Source organism: Giraffa tippelskirchi, chromosome 11 (assembly GCF_054371585.1).
Source record: "Giraffa tippelskirchi isolate mGirTip1 chromosome 11, T2T-mGirTip1v1.2.pri, whole genome shotgun sequence".
Taxonomy (NCBI): Eukaryota; Metazoa; Chordata; class Mammalia; order Artiodactyla; family Giraffidae; genus Giraffa; species Giraffa tippelskirchi.
This window is the reverse complement of record NC_137285.1, coordinates 114,975,054-114,998,124: the sequence shown is the minus strand read 5'-3', so window position 1 is coordinate 114,998,124 and position 23,071 is coordinate 114,975,054. Positions and strand designations below refer to the sequence as shown.

The 23,071-nt window shown below is 47.6% G+C and overlaps 1 protein-coding gene and 1 long non-coding RNA gene across 46 annotated transcripts in view; one reads left to right on the top strand and one right to left on the bottom strand.

The window, feature by feature from the left end:
• Positions 1–23,071, top strand: part of MICAL2 (microtubule associated monooxygenase, calponin and LIM domain containing 2) — a 237,285-nt gene that overhangs the window by 29,616 nt on the left and 184,598 nt on the right. For all 45 annotated transcript variants that reach the window (XR_014069144.1, XR_014069145.1, XR_014069143.1 and 42 more), the window contains exon 3: positions 22,322–22,662. Coding sequence is in view for 42 of the 45 variants with exons in the window: in XM_081543143.1 (XP_081399269.1) it covers positions 22,399–22,662 (264 nt within the window). In the remaining 3 variants the exon portion in view is untranslated. The remainder of the gene's footprint in view (positions 1–22,321; positions 22,663–23,071) is intronic.
• LOC145526752 (uncharacterized) lies at positions 16,075–22,391 on the bottom strand. Its single transcript, XR_014069150.1, has 2 exons — positions 22,298–22,391; positions 16,075–16,944 (listed from the first exon to the last, which is right to left on the bottom strand). It is a non-coding gene; the product is annotated as an uncharacterized LOC145526752 (long non-coding RNA).

Here is a 23,071-nt window from a genome sequence, read left to right as displayed (position 1 = left end):
TCCAACATTCCCGTCTGAGCTGGGCAGCACCAGGGCTGGGCACGTGGCAAGGGGGTGATACTGTTGACTCAAGCTCAGACCCTGAGATTTCTTCAGGGCTTGATGGCTCATGAAGCCCTATCTTCTGTCTTGGGGGGGCCTTGTATCTTGGGAGGGGTTTATTTTACAGACGTGGAGATTGAGGACTGAGCCATCAGACTGTAGGCTGTTAAGGTCCAGGACCCACATCTCCTGTGAACTGGGCTAGTCTGGTTTCTGCAAGCAAGATTTATAATTAGAGAGAACCCAAGAGGTTATTTGGAGAAGGCAATGGCAACCCACTCCAGTACTCTTGCCTGGAAAATCCCACGGACAGAGGAGCCTTGTAGGCTGCGTTCCACGGGGTCGCAGAGAGTCAGACAGGACTGAGCGACTTCACTTTCACATTTCACTTTCATGCATTGGGGAAGGAAATGGCAACCCACTCCAGTGTTCTTGCCTGAAGAATCACAGGGACAGGGGAGCCGGTGGGCTACCGTCTATGGGGTCGCACAGAGTCGGACACCACTGAAGTGACTTAGCAGCAGCAGCAGCAGCAGCAAGAGGTTATTTAGAGCAAACCCCTCATTACCTGATAGGGAAACTGAGGCCTGATCTGAGGATATTTTCTCAAGATTACATAACCAACTGCTGTCCAATGGGGAATTGGGAGGCAGGCCCTAGATTTCCAGTCTAGCTTTCTCTCCACACTCCCTCCCTCCTCCTCTGCCTTCCTTCTGTGTGTAGCCATTGGAGAATGTTTGGGGACCATCAGTCTGTATTTACAGGAGGGCAAAGAACTTACAGGATACGCAGAGTTAGAGGGAAGGTAGACATGTGTAAAACTGGCGCTGCCTCCAGGAGCTTCACTGGGGTTGTGAGATCGGGGGCAGAGACAGGGGACTGAAGAAGCCTGTGAGAGAGGATGGGGGACAGGTGAGACTGGAGCAGGGTGGAGGCCCTCATGGAAGGGCAGCTGGCAGGCACGGCCTAGTGGGCACTGAGGACCCATGGGAGTGGAGGGGGCTGGTTAGGTTAGGGTTAGGGTTATTGCAGGGGAGTCCACGTTGACATCCTAAGCAGCAGCATGAGGAGGGGACCAAGGAGAAAGCTGCTTTAAGTTCTGGTTCTTAGTGTCTGGGCAGAGAGGTCCTGATTAGCCAGCCTGCTGTGGCTTGAGAATCCCTCCTGTTTCCTGGAGAAACACAGAATGTAGAGGGGGCACACAGAGGAGGGTCAAACGAACGATGGACAGAGAATTCCATCATTGTCGGAGATGTGTATGAGAGGGAAGCGCGTGAATTTCTGGCTGGCTTACTCCTCCTGTGCTCAAATGAATTTTTGTTTTTGTTTCTGACTGACCACACTTCCAGTTGGTCTTTACCCCATCTCAGTCTTAGGGCTCTCCTGAAACATTCATTTGGTTCAGGCATGATACAGGGCCAGGTAGGTCCTGCTCTTTCCAGTTTTACCCTGCCCCTTCTTGCAACTTCCTGGGCATGCAAACTGGGAGCCTGGGACTGACTGCAGGCTCCTTCTCCACTGGCAGGTTGAAACATACACTTTGTCCAAATTACAGAGAATATGGTGTTTGCCAAATAGGTACCTTGGGTTATTTTCCAAAACATGACTAGGTTATAAACTTCCACAGGGAAAGGGTGCAGTGTTACATCATTATTGTTTACACCCTAGGCTTACATTATACTCCATTTCATCAGGATCATTCATCTTCATAAAAAGGCAGGTGGATTTACTCCCATTTTGCAGATGAGGAATTTGACTTAGTCAAGCTGTGACATGCCCTGCGTTAATGTAGCTGCCTATCGGCTGAACTGGGCCATAGCCCAGGCCTCCTGTTTATAAATTCCCTCATCTTTCTACTCTACTAAGCTTCAACCATATGCAAATTTCTGAAGGGCCAAGGACATAAGAGGAACTCAATAAATATTTGTTGAATGAGTGAACTTTGGTTATTTCCTTTTTTAGAGGGTAGGTCACTCTTAACCGTAAATGGATCCTCTTTGGCAGCAAAGGGAACACTACCCTGTGAAGTATTTGAATTTCTTACCATGATAAGAAACTGGTGAGTTCTCTTCTCACCCAGCCTCACCTCCGGGAACTGGGTCACACACACTGAATAATTAATTCCTTGAGTCTTCCTCCTCCTGATGCTGAGATGATCTGACCAGCACTTATCTGACCACCAGAGGCAGATCCTATTGTTTGTCGTCATCAACCCTCAGATGACCCATCTAATTGCTTATGGGGAATACTCTTGGCCTAATCAGGTCAGACTTCCAGTGGTTTAATTTGATTTCCTCCTGCCCTTCTTCCCCATCAACCTCCCCTAGATGGAAAGAGAGAGATCACTATGGGTTATCTTAGGTATTTAGGTCCACCTCTCCTTTCTCACTCTCCCTCTGGACTCCCCAGAATTTTGTGGTGAGGGCTGGAGAAAGAACAGCAGCCCGTGTCAGGGTAGAGAAGGAACCCATGGGGTGGGGGTAAGGGGCAGTTATCAAAATATCTGCTGGGCCTGCTCTTTCCCTGAGTGACACTTGGGTCATGTTGCTTGGCGTCTGCAGAGGATCCAGCTGACCTCATTAGAGCAACTTAATTAGATCTCGAGGTCAACAGAGTCGAGTGGAAAAAAAGAGGGGGCTGTGGCCCAGAGACCCACGACCTGGTGCTGGTTGTTCACGGCTTAGCCACATGGCCGTGGGCCAGCCACAGAACTTCACCTGCCCTCAGATTTCTTATTAAGGAAGTGAGGGAGGCACAGAGGGTTGTGGCATCTTAAAGGAGCCTTCTAGACTCCTGTGTCCCCAGTGGCCACTCTGCTTGTCCTCATGATCAGCACCGACTTCTCCTACAGGTTGCCACCTCCTCTGCTTGTTTCTGTAGGCATTTTTTTTCCTGGACTTTGAAGCGTTGCCACCTCTCCCCTGCCCCACCCTGAGATACACCTGAGTGCAGATAAGAACTGCCTGTTGTTGCCCTAGACTCCTGCCAAGCAACCTGGAAGAAATGTCTAACTTTTCAAAAGCGTGTTGGGACCTAGGGCATACAGGTTGGTATAGGAGATGAGTGGGATTAATCCTCAGTGGAGCAAGTCAGGTCAGATGATTAGGGCTTTTTGCGATACAAGAGATCTTGATGCCTCAAGGCATCTGTCCAGTTGTTTGACCAAAGGGTAGTAGATGTGTTCGTAAAAACATGGCTTCAAGCTTCTCATCTTCTGGCCAGGGTCTATGGTCAGAGGGGACCAGACACTCTGGAGTAGTAAAGGTGATGGTGTTGGTGGAAGGCTGCTCAGGGGGAGCTAAGAGATGTCTCAGACAAACAACTAACACAAAAAAGGCCAAGGTTGGGAGAGTGGATCTGTCTCTAAGGCTGATGATCTTTGGGCATGAAAGCTGGAAAGAACCTATAGGTCATCTGATCTATTTCTCTGATTTTATGGGTGAAGAAACTGAAGCAGAGAGACATGACTTAACCAGACCCAGAAAGCAAGCTAATGATGGATCCGAGATGCAAGCCAAGTCTCCTGATTCCCAGCCTTGGAATCATAAACCTGATACAAAGTGGCTCTTTCCCCGGCGCCACATTGTCTCCTCTCTTTGGGTTTAGCCACCACCCTTCCCACTCCCCTCCTTGACCCTGAGCTTGCTTGTCTAAGGTGTCAGCAGGGCCCCACTGCTCTCACCTCCTTGTTTATTGAGGCCTAGTAAAACCTGGGTGTGACATCACAGCACGGCTGAGACTTCTCTCATGTGTGGGCTGTTTGACTTGTACTTAGGGACTTAACACTGTTGGGTCATCAGTATTCTGTTTTATGTGGGTCTTGGGGTGAAAGATTAATGCAAGACAGGAAATGAAGGATCTGATGGCCCAGCCTCAGCAATAGTGGATTCACGTGGGTTTACCATTCAGATAAAAATCAGCTTTGTTGCTAAGCACGCCTCGTTCTGAGACTCTAAAGCTGAGGACGTGGATCGAGTGCAGCCTGTACTGTCCCTTGCTCTTGACAGAGTGCACTTTGGGTTAGAGGCTGTCTGCCCGGTCGCTGTGTTGCTGGCACGTGAACCAGAACGGAAGTCATTCACTTTTTTCTAGAGGGCTTCATTTGTCTCAGCACTTCCTGCTGAGCTCAAGGAAATGTATCATGAACTCTTTCCAGTGAGCAGGCGCTGGGTTTACAGACTTTACCTTGTTTTTCCTTACCATGGTCCTCTGAGAGAAGTGAGCATGGCTGTTTGTTGTATTGAGGAGAAAACAGGTAGATAACAGGCTAAGTAACTTGCCCACATCCCACAGGGGCCAGGGTTCAGATGCAGGGGGTCTAATCTTAAAGCCTTTTTTCACTCCACATTTCACACGGCCTCTCTCTGCACGGAGAAGAGAGAGCTGGGCCAAGTGGACAGGGCATTGGTGGAGGCATCAAGCATTCATGATGGGACTTCTGAATGCTGAGTGTCAGGCTCTGGTCTTGGGTGTGAGGATGCAAAGGTGAGTAAGACCTGGTGCCTTTATTCCCAGAAGCTCTTGGCCTGACTTGGAGGCAGGACTGATGTGTATAGAGTCACAGCCATCACTCTAAGCTCTGTCATAACGAGTCACACACCAAGTGCCCTGAAAGAACTGAGGAGAGAGTGACACATGGGAAGGTGGCACCAAGCATGTGCTCTGGGACTGGGGTACTGAGGGGTGAGCAGGCGGTCTCCAGGCAGAGGAGGAGGCAGAGAGTCTGCCGAGTGAGCCGTGTGGTGGTATGAAGGCTTGATTCAGTACCTGGAAATGAGGAGGAGTCATGGGCATGTTTTCTTCTCAACTGACGTAGAAGGAGTGGAACTTTCAGTTGGGAGATAAACTGGGGGAGGAGGGGTTTAGAACTAGACCGTTAAGGGCTAATTGTGTGAGAACTGTTGAAAGAAACATCAGTCAGAACCAGCAAAGATTCTCCAGATATGAATTATCCAGGTATCTGAAGTACGCTTCCCTGCAGAAATGTGCATGGGGCTCATGTTCAGACAATTTATGCCCATTTCCTACATTTTGTGTCTCACACACCAGTGGTGTTTACTGATGGGGCTAAGGCATCGGAGCGGGCCGGCCATGCTGACAGTTCATATTTAAAATGTCTTGGATTCCTCTTGCCAAATAAGCTGATAGCAGACACCCTTATGAATTCATGTGCAGACTTTCTCTCCAGGGACTGTTCTGCATTCCAGACCCAGCCACACAATCATTCTGTAGGAGCTGGACGTGTGGGGTGAGAAGGCTACTCAAAGATCAACGAAAATATATAGCTGTTTTTAAGGACAATATTTACAAGGCAAGAGTATCTAGGAAATGGATCATTTGCCATGAGGGTGAGCTAGATGCTTTTAAAAATTCCAACACTTTCAAGTGGGAAGGGTCGTGAGGAAGAGAGAGAGAGCCTTCCAGGAACTCTTATCTGTCTCCTCTCTGATGAGGTCCTTGCTGATGTCTGCCCCCAGCAAATCCATTCTGGAAGTGGATCTTTGAGCCTGATGTATCCTTCTGGGAGGGGAGGGGAGGGGAGCAAAAACCCCGGGAGCAATCTGGGGTCCACAGCTTCCTGGTCTCATATCACAGTCCATCTTTTGTGACCTCCTATGTTTCATTTCTTTATAAGAAAAGAGAAAATCCTTTCTGGGACGATGGCTGCTTTAGTGAATGTGTTTTTCAGAACATAAGCCCAAACACCAAGAGAAGAGTCCAGCATCTTCATTCAGCCAACCCAAGTTTATTATGTCAAAATGGTGGGAGACTGTCTCCTGAACGCTGACAGAAAATTTACCAGCTTGGTCACACCTTCTGCTGTCCTTTCTGGGGCAGCTCTCTGGTGGAGTGTGAGTCGGAGAGGGGTATCTTGACTCAATGAGTGGAGAATGACTAAGCTGGCAGTCACTGGTCCTGGAGTGCTTATCCCAGCATCTCTGAGCTCACAGAAATGTGGCCTCTGAGTATCACCTGGAGACCCGGGTGTCCCTCCCTCAGAGCTCTGTGGCCCCTCACACAGGCCCATGTCGCCCTCCACATCAGCCTCATGGCAGCTACCAACAGTGCAGCACAACTTATCAAGCTAATCGTCTCCTCAGAAGTGGGGTCAGCAGTTGAGTGTATTTTAGGGACTGGTTCCACCCTGTCTTATCAGAGAGGCCTTTCTGCATTTGCTGTCTGAAACCCTGACTGGTTTTAAAGAGCTTTTGTAAAAATAGTTCGTAGGTGACTTCAATTCCTCTGCACAATAAGGACGTGGCTCAAACTTTCTCTCTCTCTTCTGCTCAGAGGTCTGAACCACCCCCTGGTAAGGGCACATTGGATGTTGGCACAGAGACCCTTGGGCAGGTCTAGAGAAGGGGAGATGGCACTGCTTGGGGCTATCTCGACCTGTCATTCTCTGACCTGCTCACTTCCCAGAGGCTGCATCTGAGGACTGCTAAGCTGTGTTCATTTAGCACATTGCCTGGCACAGGGCAGTCAGTATCTGTGGGATAAATATGGGAACAAATACACTACCAGCAAGAAAACCCTCCAGTTTTCCAGCAGAAGCAAAAAGAAGTGAGCAGCTCTCAGGCTGAGTTGCCTGAGTGCTCTCCACAGTCCAGCACATGCTCCAGGAAAGATCCCTTTGGTCCTGGGTACAAAGGGGTTTACAGATCTCCTATCTCCCGGGCTGGATCTGGAGGGAGGGTCAGAAGAACTTTGATCCACATCCAGAAATTCCCCCACTCAAGACTGTGAGACCTATTTTCAGGGATTCTGCTGCTGCTGCTAAGTCGCTTCAGTCGTGTCCGACTCTGTGCAACCCCATGGACTGCAGCCCACCCAGCTCCTCCGTTCATGGGATTTTCCAGGCAAGAGTACTGGAGTGGGGTGCCATTGCCTTCTCCGACTCAAGACTGTGAGTCCTATTTTCAGGAATTCAGATAAGCACAACACACCAACAAAGAGCAGTGACAGCAGCAAGGCACGGGAATGTGGGCCCCAGCAAAAGCAGGGTAGAGCCCATCGTCCTGGCTTCTCCAGCTTGCCTAGCCCACTTCCCCCTCTCCAATTGCTCCCTTGGCTGAGCCTCCCATGCTTGGATACATCTTCAGGAGCCTCCCGTTGGGCATCTGTGTTTTGTCAGCCTGCTTCTCTACAGCACAGGGCTTTCCACCTTTAAATCTCAGAATCCAGCTTCCCAAGTATGTTGACAGTTTGGTAGGTTTTGAACAGCCCATTAGGCCTTTCTGACTCAGGCAGAGCTCACCTGCCCTGGCAGGTGCACACACCTGCTCGTAAAGGCTGACTGTAGTTCACAGGCCCTTGTGTGGAGAATGAGGTAATGGGCGTGGCCAGCTGAACTGCCAGCTGGGCGGACACCTCAGTGGGAGAAACAGGCAAGCACCCCCTTTCCCCTGCCCCAGGCACACCTGCTCGGAGGCCGAGGCCGTGCCCGACCATCAAGATCTAAGGAGGTATTATTTGCATTGCTAATAACATTAATGACAATAGAAACAACAAAGCATGTGTAATGGCAGATCAGGAAATTAATCCTGAAATTAAAGGTCTATAACTCAAATGGAAATGTCGGAAGCCCTTTGAGTGAACTTGAAATATGATGGGTACAGTGTGAGCTGTTTCATTCCTCCTGAAATAAATTTTTACTAGTAAATATTCATTCAACAAAACATTTACTAATTACCTACTAGGAGCAGACACCACACTGGCACCAAAGTTAAAAAGATAAAAATCAGTAGACAATTCGTTAATGGATGAATTAGTCCAAAGGGACATAATACAAAAGGTTGAATTATTTAATTAAATATTGATTGAATACCAGTTGCATACTTAGAATGGAGCTGAATACTCTGGGAAATAGAAAAGAAACAAAAGGGGACTTCCCTGGTGGTCCAGTGATTAAGACTCTGTGCTTCCAATGCCAGGGGCGCAGGATCGATCCCTGGTCAGGAAACTAAGATCCCACATGTTGCATGGAGCAGCCAATAAATAAATAATTAAAAAAAAAAAAAAGAAAGAAAAGAAACAAAAGATGCTGGCCTTTTCCTATATAATATAAAAACTATAATGTAAGTTTATACATTAATTGTCTAGACAAGATTAATGCACAGAGCTATTGGGTTCAAGGTTGTAACTGTCTTTCTCTAGACATTGCTGAATGGTAGTTGCCCAGAAGCTAGGGAGACAGAGCTTGTTCCCCTGATGTCCAGAGTGCCTAGCAGATTTCCCCTTGGACCTCAGGCTGTATGGAAGTGGGCACAGGAAGCTGTATTTTGAGATGCTTCCTGATGAATCTTCTGGTGTACAACTAGTTTTAGTGACCTTTGACATAGAGTCTGGAAATTAGAAGAATGCATGGGAAAGAAAGCTATGACAAACCTAGACTGTGTGTTAAAAAGCAAAGATGTCACTTTACCAGCAAAGGTCCGCATAGTAAAAGGTATGTGGTCTTTCTAGTAGTCACGTACGGATGTGAGATCTGGACAATAAAGAAGGCAGAGAGTCAAAGAATTGATGCTTTTGAGCTGTGGTGTTGGAGAAGACTCTTGAGAGTCCCTTGGAAAGCAAGGAGATCAAACCAATCAATCTTAAAGGTAATCAACCCTGAATACTCTTTGGAAAGACTGAAGCTGAAGCTCCAATACTTTGGCCATCTGATGAGCTGACTCATTGGAAAAGACCCTGATGGTGGGAAAGATAGAAGGCAGAAGGAGAAGAGGGTAACAGAGGATGAGATAATTGGATGGCATCACCGATGCAATGGTCATGAACTTGGGCAAACTCTGGGAAATGGTGAGGGACAGGGAAGTCTGGCATACTGCAGTCCATAGGGTCGCAAAGAGCTGGACACAACTTGGTGACTGAACAACAACATGGGAAATAAAAGTCAGTATGGGATGGGGAAGCTTTTGTTCCTGAAAGCTTCAGCTCATCCCTCAAGATCCAGCTCTGGCACCACTTCTACTGTGGACCTGTCTCCAGGCCACATGTGGGTCATTCCATCTCCCATCTTTGTGTCCACACATCTTGCTACCCATCTCTATGTAACTCTTACCTATAATCATTATTTAAAATTGATTTCCTGAATGGACTGTGATGACAGCATTCTATTAGTACTATGGGGCCTGACTTTGCTTCAGATGATGGGTAAGATTTGAGCAGGGGTGGGAGGAAGAAGGCAGACACTGGACGTGAAGCATTAAATATCCCAGTCTGTCTAATGCAGCCACAGGGGAGCCCTAATACCTTTGGGAACGGAGCCTAACGAGGAAATGGGGGCTGCATGGAGTAGGCTGATGAAAGCATCAGAGGAGTTGGAACTTACACAATGGGGTGTAGGAAGCCCTGAGAGCTTTATGAACAGAGCAGGGTGGTGCTGGCCAGATGGGAAGGGAAGATGGGGAGTGGAGGCTAGTTAGGAGGCTTCCATGATAATTCTGGTGGTGGTTAGAGAGAAAGGGCAGTCATAGTTCATGTCACCATGTAACCTAAATGTTGTGGCTGCTCTTGATTGGGTTTTCCCAACAAGCAGTGGTTACTGAGTGTCTACTATTGCCAGAGGCACAGGTGCCTGGCCTAGATGTGCAATCTCTGGCATCAGACAGTTCACAGTCCAGTGAGGCAGGCAGACCCAACAGCAGGTCACGCAATATCCATTTGTAATGATCACTGGAACCTCCATGGAGTACAGCGTGGGAAAACAAGGTGTGGGGAAGCCAAGGGAAGACTTCAAAGAACAGTGCAGCCAAGGATGCTGCCTAGCCTGGCGTCACTGAGTTTCATCCTCATGTAATGCAGTGGGATCAGGACTGTTATTATCTCCATTTTATGGATGAGGAAACTGAGATTCAAAGAAGTTTGGTGACTCATCCAGGCTCACACACCTTGTGAGTGGTGGGTCAGGTTTATAATAAGTCTGCCTGACTCCAGAGTCCACCCTGGGACCCTTCCGACATTCTGCTGCCTTTAATGTTTCAGTCCTAAAGCCGACTGGGTTTTTACCAAGTGAACAGTGTCTGGATAAACTTTCTGGATGGAGCGACCAGCATAAGCAAAGGTGCAGGGAGGGTAGCCTGAAAGATTTCAGTTTGTCAGGGAGCTGCAGATGGCTTAGCAAGTCTGGACTCGGAGGGGATGGGGACATGGTGAGGAGACAGGCTGGAGAGCATGCAGGGGGGCAAAGGATGAAGAGGGCTTTTGTCTTGCTCTGCTAAGATGTTTGGTTCTCACCCTGAAGACAGTTAAGGAGTTGATGAAGGATTTGAAATAGGAACAGGACCTGACCAAGTGTGCGTTTCTGGTAGAACGATCTCTCTGGTAGCAGCTCAAGAGAGAGGCTGGTGGATTGGAGGGAGCAAGCAGGAAAGGTGCTTATGAGGAGTTTCTGAGAGTTCAGGTGACTGGCTGGGTCCTCAAGATGAGGGAAAGGGGACAGAGAAAGTGACCCCAGGGGTTTGGTGTGAGAGTCTGAGTGCAGATGATGCCATTCACTGAGGATGGGAATGCAGGGAGGTGAGGGCAGAAGGAAAACTGACCACATGGGAGGCCTCTGTAAGACAGTCAGGGGGAGTGTGTAACTGGCAGTTGAATAACAGCCCTGGAAAGCAGCTCGAGGTTCACAGTGGGTCATCAGGATGTAAAGTATGGTGGATCTGTGGGAGTGTTGAGAATGAGAGGTGGTGAAGATTAGAACCTTGGGAGATTTCAGGAACATTCAGAAAAAGAGATGTGTCTGCAGTAGCCTGAAGATGGGAGAGACCATGAGCAAGATAAGGTCCGATAAGTGACAGCTGGATTTAGTGACAGAGTTGATGGTGACCTTACGTGTGATGCCTGGAGTGGGCTATGTGGATGAGTGGAAATGAGATTCTGGAAGATTAAAGGGTGAATGAGGTGAGGAAGTGGATATTGCCAGGCTAGACTCTACTACAGAAGGAACCTAGGCTGTGAAGGAAAGGGGGAAGGGTACCATTTTGTTCTGTCCAATATGAGTAAGTATAGATCAAACTCTCATTGAACTTGTGCACATTTTTGAGACTGACTTTGCACTGATAAATTCACACCTCAGAAAAAGAACACAAAAACTTTTGTCAGGCAATGAATTCTTCTTTTTTCTCTATTTGGTTTGAAAAATGGCACAATTCTTCAAAATGAGGGGCCTTTGGAAGATAGACTCCATGAGACATTGCTGGGTTTTGAGCTTCTGGGGCCGGGACTGCTCTGCGGTCGTCCTGGGCTCCGGGGTACAGTGTGTGTAGAGCGAGCAGGCGTTGTTGAGAAATCCTTTTCAAGTTCACTTTTCCATGACTTCTATGCTTCCTCCCCAGCATTCTACTGTATCCTCCAGACTAATTACTAGGGTTGCAGTTCCCGAGGCCTGAACTCAGCCGTCCAGACACAGAGGCTCACGTGGGAAGTGACTTTAAGGATGTGCTAGGCAAAGACTTGGTGGAAAATATACTTTAACTGTCCCATCTCACCTTAAGGTAGATTACGGGGAGATGATCGCCCTTACCGTCTATGTGAACGTGCCCCAGTTTCTGCTGCGGTTTGGCTTGGGCTGTCTCGGGGTGGTGGAAGTTGTCCCTGGGCAATGGGCTGGAGTGATGCTAGATAAGCACACCCAAGCTGGTCCTGTGAGAGGCACCTTCAGCCGGTTCTCGCAGATGTTTGTGACTTGCTCAAGGGAGTGCTGGAGGACTCAGAAGTCCACATTCTTTCCACTGCAGCACATGGGCTTCTAGGCACTCAGGACCTGAGGGCTCAGGGTTGTTGAAACCAAGGAAATGACTAGCCTATCCATCCCAATCTCATGTCTTATTACAGGGAAGGATGTGGATTTTCACCATAGGGTATATATGTGTGGGGAGAGGTGCTTAAGTGAGGGGCGATCAGCCATATTTCTGGGGCAGGTCAAGCAACTTTTCCAGGGTATAGAGAGCCTAATGAAAGGGAAGATAGAAAATGCCAGAAATAGTTGTTTGGAAGTCAGCCTACAACAGTGTTGGTGACAAGAGGGAGGTTAATGCCCATGTGATCAACCTTCTTACTGGGAGGGGTGCTTTCTGACCCAGGCTAAATTTGACATAGCCACTGTGCTAAAGTTTACCTACTGGATTAGTTGATACTTCCTGCCTAACAGATATAGCCTTGATTCTCAGTGTCTTCACATGCTTCAGGTTTATTTCTCACATATGTAAAGTTCAAATGTTCTTGGTTGTAGAGAGCTTTCCTTCCAGTGGGCATCAGGGGGCCTAGCTCCTCCTCCTTGTGGCCTTGCCATCTTGCATATGTGATTTCCAAGTCTGCTGCGCTCCGACAGAGGTGGAAAGAGCCTGGAGAATTGCCATGAGAGGTTCTCATGGGTTGGTCCTAGAAGTTGTGTGTATCACTTCTGCTCGCATTCCATCACCTTGAACTGGTCATGTGGGATCACACAGCTGCAAGGAAGGGCCCAGGAGGAAGGAGAAATATGTCTGGTGATCAGCTGGCCTATCTCTGCCACACCCACCCAGGGTAGAAAGTCACCCCTCAGCTGACATTTTATTGTTGTATTCATCACTGTTATCTGAAACTGCATCGAGATCTCATTATAACAGATCCTGGCATTTGGAGTTTGATGAAAGAAAGGGAGTATCATGAACCAAAGAGTCTAGACCAGAGACTGTGTCCCTGATTTGGTATGCGAGGCAGAACTTAGATCCCTCCATCCATTTTGTGTGGGAGCAGTATGCGATGGTGGTCATGGATGTGGGCTCTGAACTTGGGCTATAGGACTTCAAGGCATAGCTTCCGTACTTCTGGCTACATGACTTTGCCAAGTTGCAAATTTTCTAATTCTTTGAAAATGGGAATAATAAATAGTGTCTCATGATGCCTTGGCTTCTTACAATGATTAACTTCTTTAATACATAGAAAGCTTTACTGTATTGCCTAAAACTTTATAGATGATCATTAAATGTCAACAATTATTGTGTTCCCAAGGATTGAACATCTGTTCATTCATTTTGCACATACTATATAGAAAGGGTCTTGTGCTGGGAACTAGGAGTAGGGAAGTGAAAAATTAAGTTCAGTACAGAAAGACTTACTGTGACTGAGCCAAATACAGGTGCTGCGGAAGGGATACATTCCATTTGGGGAAGGGGTCAGGGTTAGGGAGGTGGGGAGTGTCTAGAGGAAAAGAGCCTTGAAGGAAGATTAAGAGTTAGTGGGGTAGGGATTGGTTCACATCCATGTGCTCTGCTTAAGAACAGTAAGGATGGTATATAATATGTCAGACGTACTGTTTTTTTTTCAAATTGGCAAGCTTCTTTGCCTTGCAGCAAGATTCTGCTAACATGACAAAGACTCATACCCAGTGTCCCTGAAATTGATGTTAGTCAATGAAAAATGCGTAAAGCTCGATTTTGAGAGACAGAAGTCTCATCTAGTTACATAGCCATTGTCTCCCCTCATTTGAGCCTGATGGCATGTCCACCAGATCTGAACTGATCTAGATGGGCCCTCAGGGAGTCTTTAGGGAATCTGTGTGCTGCAGGGAAGAATGCTCCCTGCTTTCAAGGAACGCAGTCAACTGACTGTTCTGTCCAGGTCCTGTTAGAACACAGGAGTGTTCTCCCCAGGCAAGGGATGGTGGGCTCTGGGAGCTAAGACCAGGGAGCCCCTACCCAGCCTTCTCTGTGATGTTGATGCAGATTTTACAGGTGCTGACTGGGGAAGGGGTGACGGTGGTGGTGGTGTCCTGGGGAAGGCAGAATAAGAGATGAAAATTTGGAATTTGGCTGGGCTGAACTTCCAAAGGCTTTCTGGAGTCAAATGAGGTTTGTAAGGAAGACTGAAAGATGCCTACATGACTTACAAAAAATAAAAATAAAAAACAACAGCAAGAAATTATTCCATTGAGCCAAATAAAAAACAACAGGATTCTTTCACTGTTTATTACATTTTAACTCAAAAATATTATTAAAAAAAATAGTTCATTGTCAATTAGGCCACAGATTCTGTACTCTTGCCTTGGGCAGCTCCTACTGGAAGGTGGTGATAGTTGTTTGTTTTTTAATGGATTTTATTTTTTTATTGTGGGAGAATATACATGACAAAATTTATCATTGTGGCCATTTTTAAATGTTACAATTCAGTGGCTTCACATGATTGTACAACGATCACCACCATCTACCTCTAGAACTTTTTTGTCATCTCAAATTGAAGCTCTGTCCCCATTAAACAATAACTCCCATTTCCCTCTTTCCCCAGCCCCTAGTAACCACCCTTCTACTTTCTGTGTCTATGAATTTGCTCATCTTAGGTACCTCCCACCATTAGTTTTGAGAAAGGCTAGATTCCTGAAAACTGGAATTTGCACTTCACAGTCCTCTCAGGGAGCCAGCATGTGATGCAGGTGACTCAGAGCATGTGCAGAACAGGCTGCTGAGTTTTTGTTGGTGAAATGGACTTGCTGTATGTGCTGAGATGTGTGTTGTTTTGTCAGCTCCTGGACTATAACCTAGGGCTTCTCAGGTGACACTAATGGTAAAGAACCCACTTGCTAATACAGGAGACCTAACAGACGCCGGTTCGATCCCTGGGTTGAGAAGTTCTCCTGGAGAAGGAAATGGCAACCCACTCCAGAATTCTTGCCTGGAGAATCCCATGGATAAAGGAGCCTGGTGGACTACAGTCTATAGAGTTGCAAAGAGTCAGACACGACTGAGTGACTGAGTACACGGACTGTAAGCAGGGAAGCAGGTGTCTGTCTTGTGGAGTTTGGCTGGTCAGGGGTCTGTGGACACAGCTGAGATTGTGTCAGAGGTACTGTTTTCCCTCTACCCCAGCATGGCTCTTTGGAAAGGGGCCTGCCTCACTGGATTTGAAGGTCTGTGATCCAGAGAGCAGAAGTGTGAGAGGAATGCAGCCTTGGGGACCTTGTCCCTCACCTGCTGGAATATAAGCCCCTTCATTAAATTAGCAGTGTCAGGACTTCTTACAGGAAGGCCCTTTCTTTTCTGGAGAAAAACAGCACTGCTAGTATGACTGGAGTCAGATTGGCCAGAGGAAGGGAAGATACACGAGACCAAGATAGTCTAGCCAGGGAGAGAAGACTCCAGGACTTGGGATGCATATGTAGGAGGGAGTTATAAAAGCTGTATGTGCTTCCAGTGGAGAATCTGGGAAACACAGAAAAGTATAGAGCTACAAATAAATCAACCGAAATACCATCACACACACACACACACACACACACACAACATGGCCAGGGATCATGTTTGGCTTGATTCCTTTCTCCTCTGGATATTACTCTAAGGAGTTGGAATCGTTGAGTACCTTAATCTGTATCCTACTCTTTTCACCATGATTTAGGGCATAAGCATTTTCCCCAAGGATTAAATGTCTTCATAAATATTATTTTTAAAGGACTGCCTAATACATTATTGTTTGGTTGCACTATAACTTAAGAAGCCACACCCCGTGTGACATTTGCTGGCTCTCGGAGCCTGAAAGAACTTCAGAGACTACAGAACTCACCCCATTTAATTTACACAGCGACTTCAGAAAAGGCAGGTTGTATTATTAACATTTCCATCATCATGGCTCATGTCAATTGGTGACTAAGAGCGTGGATTTGGAAGTGAGGTAGAACTGAGCTCCTTTACAGCATGCCCATTCAGTACTTGGCATATGAAGGGGGTTGCTTGCCCCTCTGAATCTGCCTTCTCTTTTGTCAGACAGGGATGGTTAAATGAGATCATGGATGTAAAAGATCTGGGACAGGGTCTGGCACCTGGTGAGCAGCTGAGCAGTGCAGTTGTTGCTGTTCTGATGAGGCTCAGTCTCCTCATGCCCAGGCCCAAGTTTTGCCTGTCTCAAAGGCTTTGCTTCTCCTACAGATTCATACAGATGGGCTTAGTAGCACAAGTAGAGATGTGGGGCACTGGCCAGAAATCATTATGGAAAAAATTTTAAATTTGTATGTGTTTGTGTGGACACATGTATACATACACACATATACACAATACACATACATGCATATATAAACATTTATGCACTTACTAATATGTATGCATACATTAGCATGAACACATGCATATACATATAGTAACCACACATGGCAAACTTATACTTGCCTTGCAGGAAAGTGAGACGATCAAGTTCTGGAATCACCCCCTACCCTCAAAGTCCTTGCTTCTTATAGAGTAGATACAGAGAGAGAGTGAGAGAATCACCATACCCTCTAGACTTCCTGGCACTTTGACTGGTCAGAATATAGCACTCTGACTCATGGGGGTGGGGTTGGGGGGTTTACCTAGGTCATCCTGGGATCTGTTAGTGTGAGTGATTCCACGAGGAGATGGACTGAGGTGAGGAAGTGGGAATGTGTGAGGTCATTTCAAGCCAGAGCAGTGGAGTCAACTCACTATTGAAAGACAGTGAGGAGAGGGCTGGGGATGAATGGGCAAGACCACATGGCCTTGGACTCTCAGAGGAGGAGCAGCACAGAAGACCAGAGCCTGCAATGGGCCTGGAATCTCTTTCCTGAGCTACCCACCTGGGCCAGTGTAGACAGAGGACAGTGTCCAGGCTCTGCTGCAGGCTAGGCACTTGGGTGGGCTTTCACAGTACCTCTCTTGGATGTGTTTTCATTAGCCTTTCCAGTAGGGGCTCTAGAGGGCATGTGTAAGAAGACTGCATGTGTGGGTTCAACCTGCATGGAAAGGGCTTTGACTTCCTGTGGGTGATCTCAAGGGCTAAAACCAACAGAAGGGAGAAGCCATTGGAGAGACAGCATCGATCTTGCTGGAGAGGGACCAAGAGGAATCATCTCACTGAGGCTCTCTTCCTGTCAGCGGAGACAAGGGTGGGGCAGGCTGCCCCAGGAAGCGGTGCGTTCTCGACCTGGGGAGGTGACAGAGGGAAGGCTAGGGACTCCTGGCTGGAAGGAGATTACAGAGGGCCCTTTCAGCCCCTTCCCAACCTTGGGAGTTGTCCCAGGGTTAGGGTCAAGTTGGTGTCACATGCCCTGGTAGATGGAAAGCCAGGCCTCCCTGGGCCAGGTGAGAAGATGACATCTGCAGACATCACCTGTAAAGCGGGTGTTCTGCCTGCGCTGGGCTCTGCAGAGATGCAGTGTGTGAGGATTTCCCACTGTTTTGGCCCTGGCTGCCTCCTGCTTCTTCTCAGATGTTGGATCCAAGTAGCCATGCCTGAGGGTGTTCTGTGTGTGAGGTGCAGAGCTGGGGGCTTTAAGTCTTTCCAGCAGCTCTGAGAGTGCATGGGGTGAAGACCTCCCTATCTTTCACTGCTGAGGAAACTGGGCCCTGCCCCATGGCCCCTTGGGGTGGTTAACCTGAGAGATGGTGAGTTTCAATAGGGATTTGGTAGTGGAAATGACAAGAGGGTTTGGTTTTTAGATTGCGTTTTTTGCCTTGAAATGTGTCTGTAAGACCTGAAGGTGGGGTTGAGGGCTGCCATTTCCTCACTGCTTTGAGAGAAAGTTTTGCTCATTATCTCTTCCAGTTTTCCTTCAGCTTTTCTAGAACTCCCTCTTTTATTTATTTATTTGGCTGGCCATGTCTTAGTTACAGCATGCGAGTTCTTTAGTTGTCACATGCAAACTCTTAGTTACAGCATGTGGAATCTAGTTCCCTGACGAGGGATCGAACTTGGGCCACCTGTATTGGAAGCGTGGAGTCTTAGCCACTGGACCACCGGTGAGGTCCCATCTTTTATACACTGCCTGGCCACACTCTTTGATGCCATTTCGCAGGTGATGAGGCCAAGGAACAACAGATGTGTGGGAGTCCCACACATGAGTATACTGGTAGCTCTTGGGCCAGGAGTTTGTCTCTTATTTTGAGGACTACTCAGGACCTCTACATAAACTTTGAACTTGTCTCCCAGATGTTATGGGCTCGAGAGCCCATTACCAGTGCTGGCAATCTGAGACTCTGAGCTTTAATTTGTAACAGCCAGAGGCAGGGAGAGGGAATTTCTTTGTGACTCATGAAGTCACATAGGCAGAACCACAAATAAGGCACTTGTTGGCAAAGACCAAATTGCTTCAAGGCTATTCTTAGAAACTAAAGCATCATGTCTTGTTTCTTCCCAGAAAATGCAGAAACCTTTCATATTTCTGAGTAGTTCATTTATTTATATTTCATACCAAACTCCAAAAAGGCAACAACTGGGTACTGATTGACAAAGAAGGCTAACAAGAGCTATTACCCAGGATCCTCTGGCTTAACTAATCCTGACCTTCTTATTTGGGGGAAAGAGAAGGGTATCCAGCAAAATACTACCATCCAGTTTCTGGAAACTCGACTCAAACTTATGGGAGTCCTTCTAAGTCAGCCTTTCTAGTTCATTCACAAAACTACCTTGTACCATGGATGTTTTCAGCTCATCATCCAAACTTCCTCATGTGAGGTTCCCCACAGTTCATATGGAAACTTAAAACTCAGAAGTGGAATTAGTTGTCCAAGGCTATACAGCTAGGAAGTGGATTTGAAACCAGATCGTCTGTATTGAAAGCCCATGGCCTCTAATTGTAAAACATATATAATTGTTTGACTTGGGAAGCTAGTACTAGTGGTCATCAATTATATTCTCTTCGTTTTCGTCTGATGGTGTTTGAGCCATTTGATGAATAGTAACGAGTAGTGGTGGAGAAGGCAATGGCACCCCACTCCAGTACTCTTGCTTGGACAATCCCATGGACAGAGGAGCCTGGTAGGCTGCAGTCCATGGGGTCGCTAAGAGTCGGACACGACTGACCGACTTCACTTTCACTTTCACTTTCATGCATTGGAGAAGGAAATGGCAACCTACTCCAGTGTTCTTGCCTGGAGAATCTCAGGGACGGGGGAGCCTGGTGGGCTGCTGTCTATGGGGTCTCACAGAGTCGGACATGACTAAAGCGACTTAGCAGCAGCAGCAGCAACAAGTAGTGGTCATCAGGGAGTCGCAGGTGCTAAATACATCACACGTGATTGAATTTATTCCTTACCACCCTATGACTTGAGTATCGGTATCCCCACTGAGCAGGTGAGAAAGCAGGCTGAGAGACTAGATAGCCTTCCACGGATCCCCTGGCTGGTGAGTGCCTGAGACCAGACCCACCCCTGGGTTTGCCAGACTCCATATATCCAGATGCTCATCTGTGAGGAGACCTACTCCTAGGGGTTGTCAGTCATTCTTAAGGTCTCTGACTTAAACTAGAAAATGAATTTGAAGGCTGAGACTAGACTCTTTAGATGCAGGGCAGAAGGGCCGAGGCTGGCACAGGCTGTGGGGGCACAGCCCCAGGCAGGGCTTATCTCCTCCTGTCCAGTCATCTCCCTCCACCTCCTCGTATCTCCCTCCAGATAGGAGCTAGTTCCTGCAGCTCTCACGCCCACCCATGGCCCTCAACACCACTCTGGCTCTTTCCCTTGGAGCTGTAAAATTAAGTTGTTCATTTTTCTTTTGGGGGAGGAGAGGAGGCAGCTGGCATTGGGAGGAGGCAGGTTCTTCCAGTTTATAAATTATTCTCTGGGAGTTGGGTCTAGCTTGATAACTCAAAACAGTTCACCATTTTAGACAGGGAGGAGTTGGTGACTTGGAGAACTGATTTTCAAAGCTCTTTTTTCAAACTTGCGCATTCCCCAGATTCAGATCCACTGCAGGTGATGTTTTCAGCATACATCTTCACATCTACCCAGTGCCTCCTCGGACCAGGCTCTGCCATCACTCCCATATCTCACCCTCCGCCGCAGCTCTGCAGGCTATCATACAAAAGAAACAGCTGGGGCTCAGACTTTATGTGGCTTGTGTGAGGCCAGGTGGGCAGAGAGGGGCCAAGCTGAGCTTTGGACATGGCTTTACGAGCCCCAAAGCCTGTGGTTTTCCTCTGCGCCACCTGCCCATCCCATACTACAGGATTCCAGTGGAATTCAAGTAGCTTTGCAGCTGTCAACTAGCTACTCCAGCCCTTCTTCAATCCCTGGTATAGAAGTGATTCCAAAGATAGATAAAGACTGAGGATGTTAACATGCTCTGAAAAGCAGATAAGTCTTGTTCTCTGTTTATGCTCTCTGGGTGGTGAGTCCTGCACATGGGAAAAGTTGAGACACAGGAGGAGGCAAAGTTTATGTGAGTGATACCAATGTGAGCACTGCAGACACTAAAGGTTCTGACTGATCCATGTGGGAGGGAATCCATTGTCTTTTCAGTCCCGGATAGAGCACATAGCCAGCTTTTGAAGTTGGTTGAATTTGTTGAGTTGAGGGGACCAGAGGACAGAGACCTGACTGCAGAGTAGAGTTTGGCCGGGTCTGAAGCAGGGAATGTACTAGTCTCCCTTCTGCTGAGTCTGGTGCCAGGCCTGTTGGAAGCTCTTGGAGAAAGAGGGATGGGAGGGAGGTGATCCTATGCTGTAGCCCGAGCCGCTTCACCCAGCAGTATCTGGGTGTCTGGAGAGCTTGTCTGCCCCCAGCGAGTGGCCCCTCACAGGTGGCGCCCAGCCAGGCTGTGCATAACACACATGTGTGTGCTTTCCTCCCCCCTGCCCTGCCAGTTTCTTTCCCCATTGTGCCTGGGCAATCCTCAGCTGCCTCCTTCTCCAGTCCACCCCTGCCATCTCATCTTCCCAAAGACTTATCTCACCCAGCTGCTCTGTCTCCTGTACCCCACAGCCCACTGGAGAAGCCAGGTCCCCTCTACAGTATGCCCCAGACACCTTGTCATGAGTCCTGAATTCCCAATGCCTTGAACTTGCTGTCATTCTGCAGCCGTGCTGGCTCTTTCCAGATCCGTGCCTTTGTACGGTCCATTCGCAAGTCGTCTAGAGAAATCCACCTCATTCCTAAAATCACAGCGTTTTGGCATTTCCCTGTTGTGGCTCCTCTGGGCTTGTCCAGGCTCTTTTGAACTTCCCTTTCTCTGGGCTTCCCTGTGCTGTGTTCAGTTGACAACAGGCTGCTGGCCTGTTGTCTTGTAATCAACTATTTACGGGTCTGCCTTCCTCGCTAGGCCCTGTCTCTGTATCCTCCTCTAGCATCTAGGGTGATGTGTGGCCCTTGCTAAGGCACCAGTAGTTATTGCTTAATGAATGAGTAAAGGATTAAGGAAGAAGATAAACACCATCCTCTGCTTTCAGTTTTATAAGGCCAGCCCGCAATCCAAGCGCACCCATAATGGCGTTTCCGTCTGGAGAGTGGGAAGCTACCCAGCCCAAGGGCTTTGTCTCTGTTTGCTGACCTCCTCCTGCCAGGCCTCTGTCTGGGGGAGCTTGATATGCTCTGTCCCCTGTTTACAGACTCCCTCAAGCCCTCCTGACAGCGGGGCCAGCCCCAGCTCCTCCATGCTCTTCTTCTTGCACCGGCTTCGGATTCTGGAAAAATAGCTAGTGCTTTGGAAAATCAGTCTAATTTATTTTTGCTCCTTTGAAACTTAAACGACTTTCCTAAGAAAATGCCTGAGGTTAGAGTGGTGCAGAGAAGAAAGAATGATGGCCAAAACCCCAGCAAGTTATTTTTGTGATGTGAATGAGCCTCCATCACATTTTTCTTTCCTTTCACACTTGTTCCAAATAGCTCCCAGCTTGGGCTTACAAAGCACAGACTCGTTTTGTGCATCAGGAGGAGACCCACATGTCTCTCTGTCTTTCTGTATGTCTTACTGAAGTGGATGCTGTCCTTCCAGCAGATTTGAGAAGCTGCCATTTGTTGTCTATATAAAGAGAAGATCCGCCCTCTGATAACTAATGAAGGAAGATGTAAAAGTGTGATGTCTAAAGATAGGTGGAATGGTGGTCATGAAATCTAGAGAGCTTTACTTTTTGGGAACTATTCACTTGTGTCATGTGGTTAGGTTACGTTAATATTAGTCAATCAGTTTATGGTACCAAGAATTATGGGTTTTCAGCAATGTGAAATCTGGGTTTCTGGGGTTGTTTGTTTTCCTTTTGCTAGTTCCTACTTCCAGAATCATTTGGCTTATGGCAAGATTGAGCAGATAATGTTGACATCAGCCAGGGTATGTCTTTGGCAATCTGTAGTTCTTTGCAGCCAGCCAGGGGAGTGGAGTGTTGGGGAGAGAGATTGCCAGCAAGGCAGCATTGCCAGGTTAGATTGTATAATTATACCTCTCCTCCTGTAGAGTATGTATGGTTAGTATTAAGTATTATGTTTAGTATGTTAGTATCTTAAAGGAATTGTATTTTTACCTCTCTGTACCCTCTCCCCAGCCTACCCTCATCCACAGAGCTCACCTCTGCCTCCATCTACCTTTGCAGGTGTGACGTTTCTCCAGGTACTTCATGGTGTTCTCGTCCATCCTCTCCACATCACTGCTCTGTGTGGCTCCTGAAACATGGGGGAAAATGAGGATGAGAAGCAGACCCAGGCCGGGCAGATATTCGAGAACTTTGTCCAAGCTTCCACATGCAAAGGTACCCTTCAGGCCTTCAACATCCTCACCCGACACCTGGACCTAGACCCTCTGGACCACAGAAACTTTTATTCCAAGCTCAAGTCCAAGGTGACCACCTGGAAGGCCAAGGCCCTGTGGTACAAACTGGACAAGCGTGGGTCCCACAAAGAGTATAAGCGGGGAAGGTCTTGTATGAACACCAAGGTAAGGGAACCCCTGCATAGATGCTTCTTACCCTGTGGTGCATGTGGGTTGGCTTTTTGGAAGGTAGGAAGCTGTTGCCATTTTGCCATCGTAAGGTTCTTAGCAGGTGTGGTTGTGTTTTACTGTTTGACTCAGGTGAAAGTTACCTTTGTCTGTATATACACAGCTTATCTTGGTTGGGGGCTTCTATCCTATTGTGGTTGTCTCAGCGATTCTTCTTATGTGCTCTCCGAGGCACAGAAAATAAAGGTGTCAACTTGAAAAATATTCATAACCTAAAAGCTGAGAGCTATGTTTTATTTGGTAGGGACTTTTAGGATTTTTCAGGCGATATCATCTCAAGTAGGAGAGAATTGCTCCAAGGAGGAGAAAAGAGGAGCCAGGTTATACGGAAGTTTTGCAACAAAGG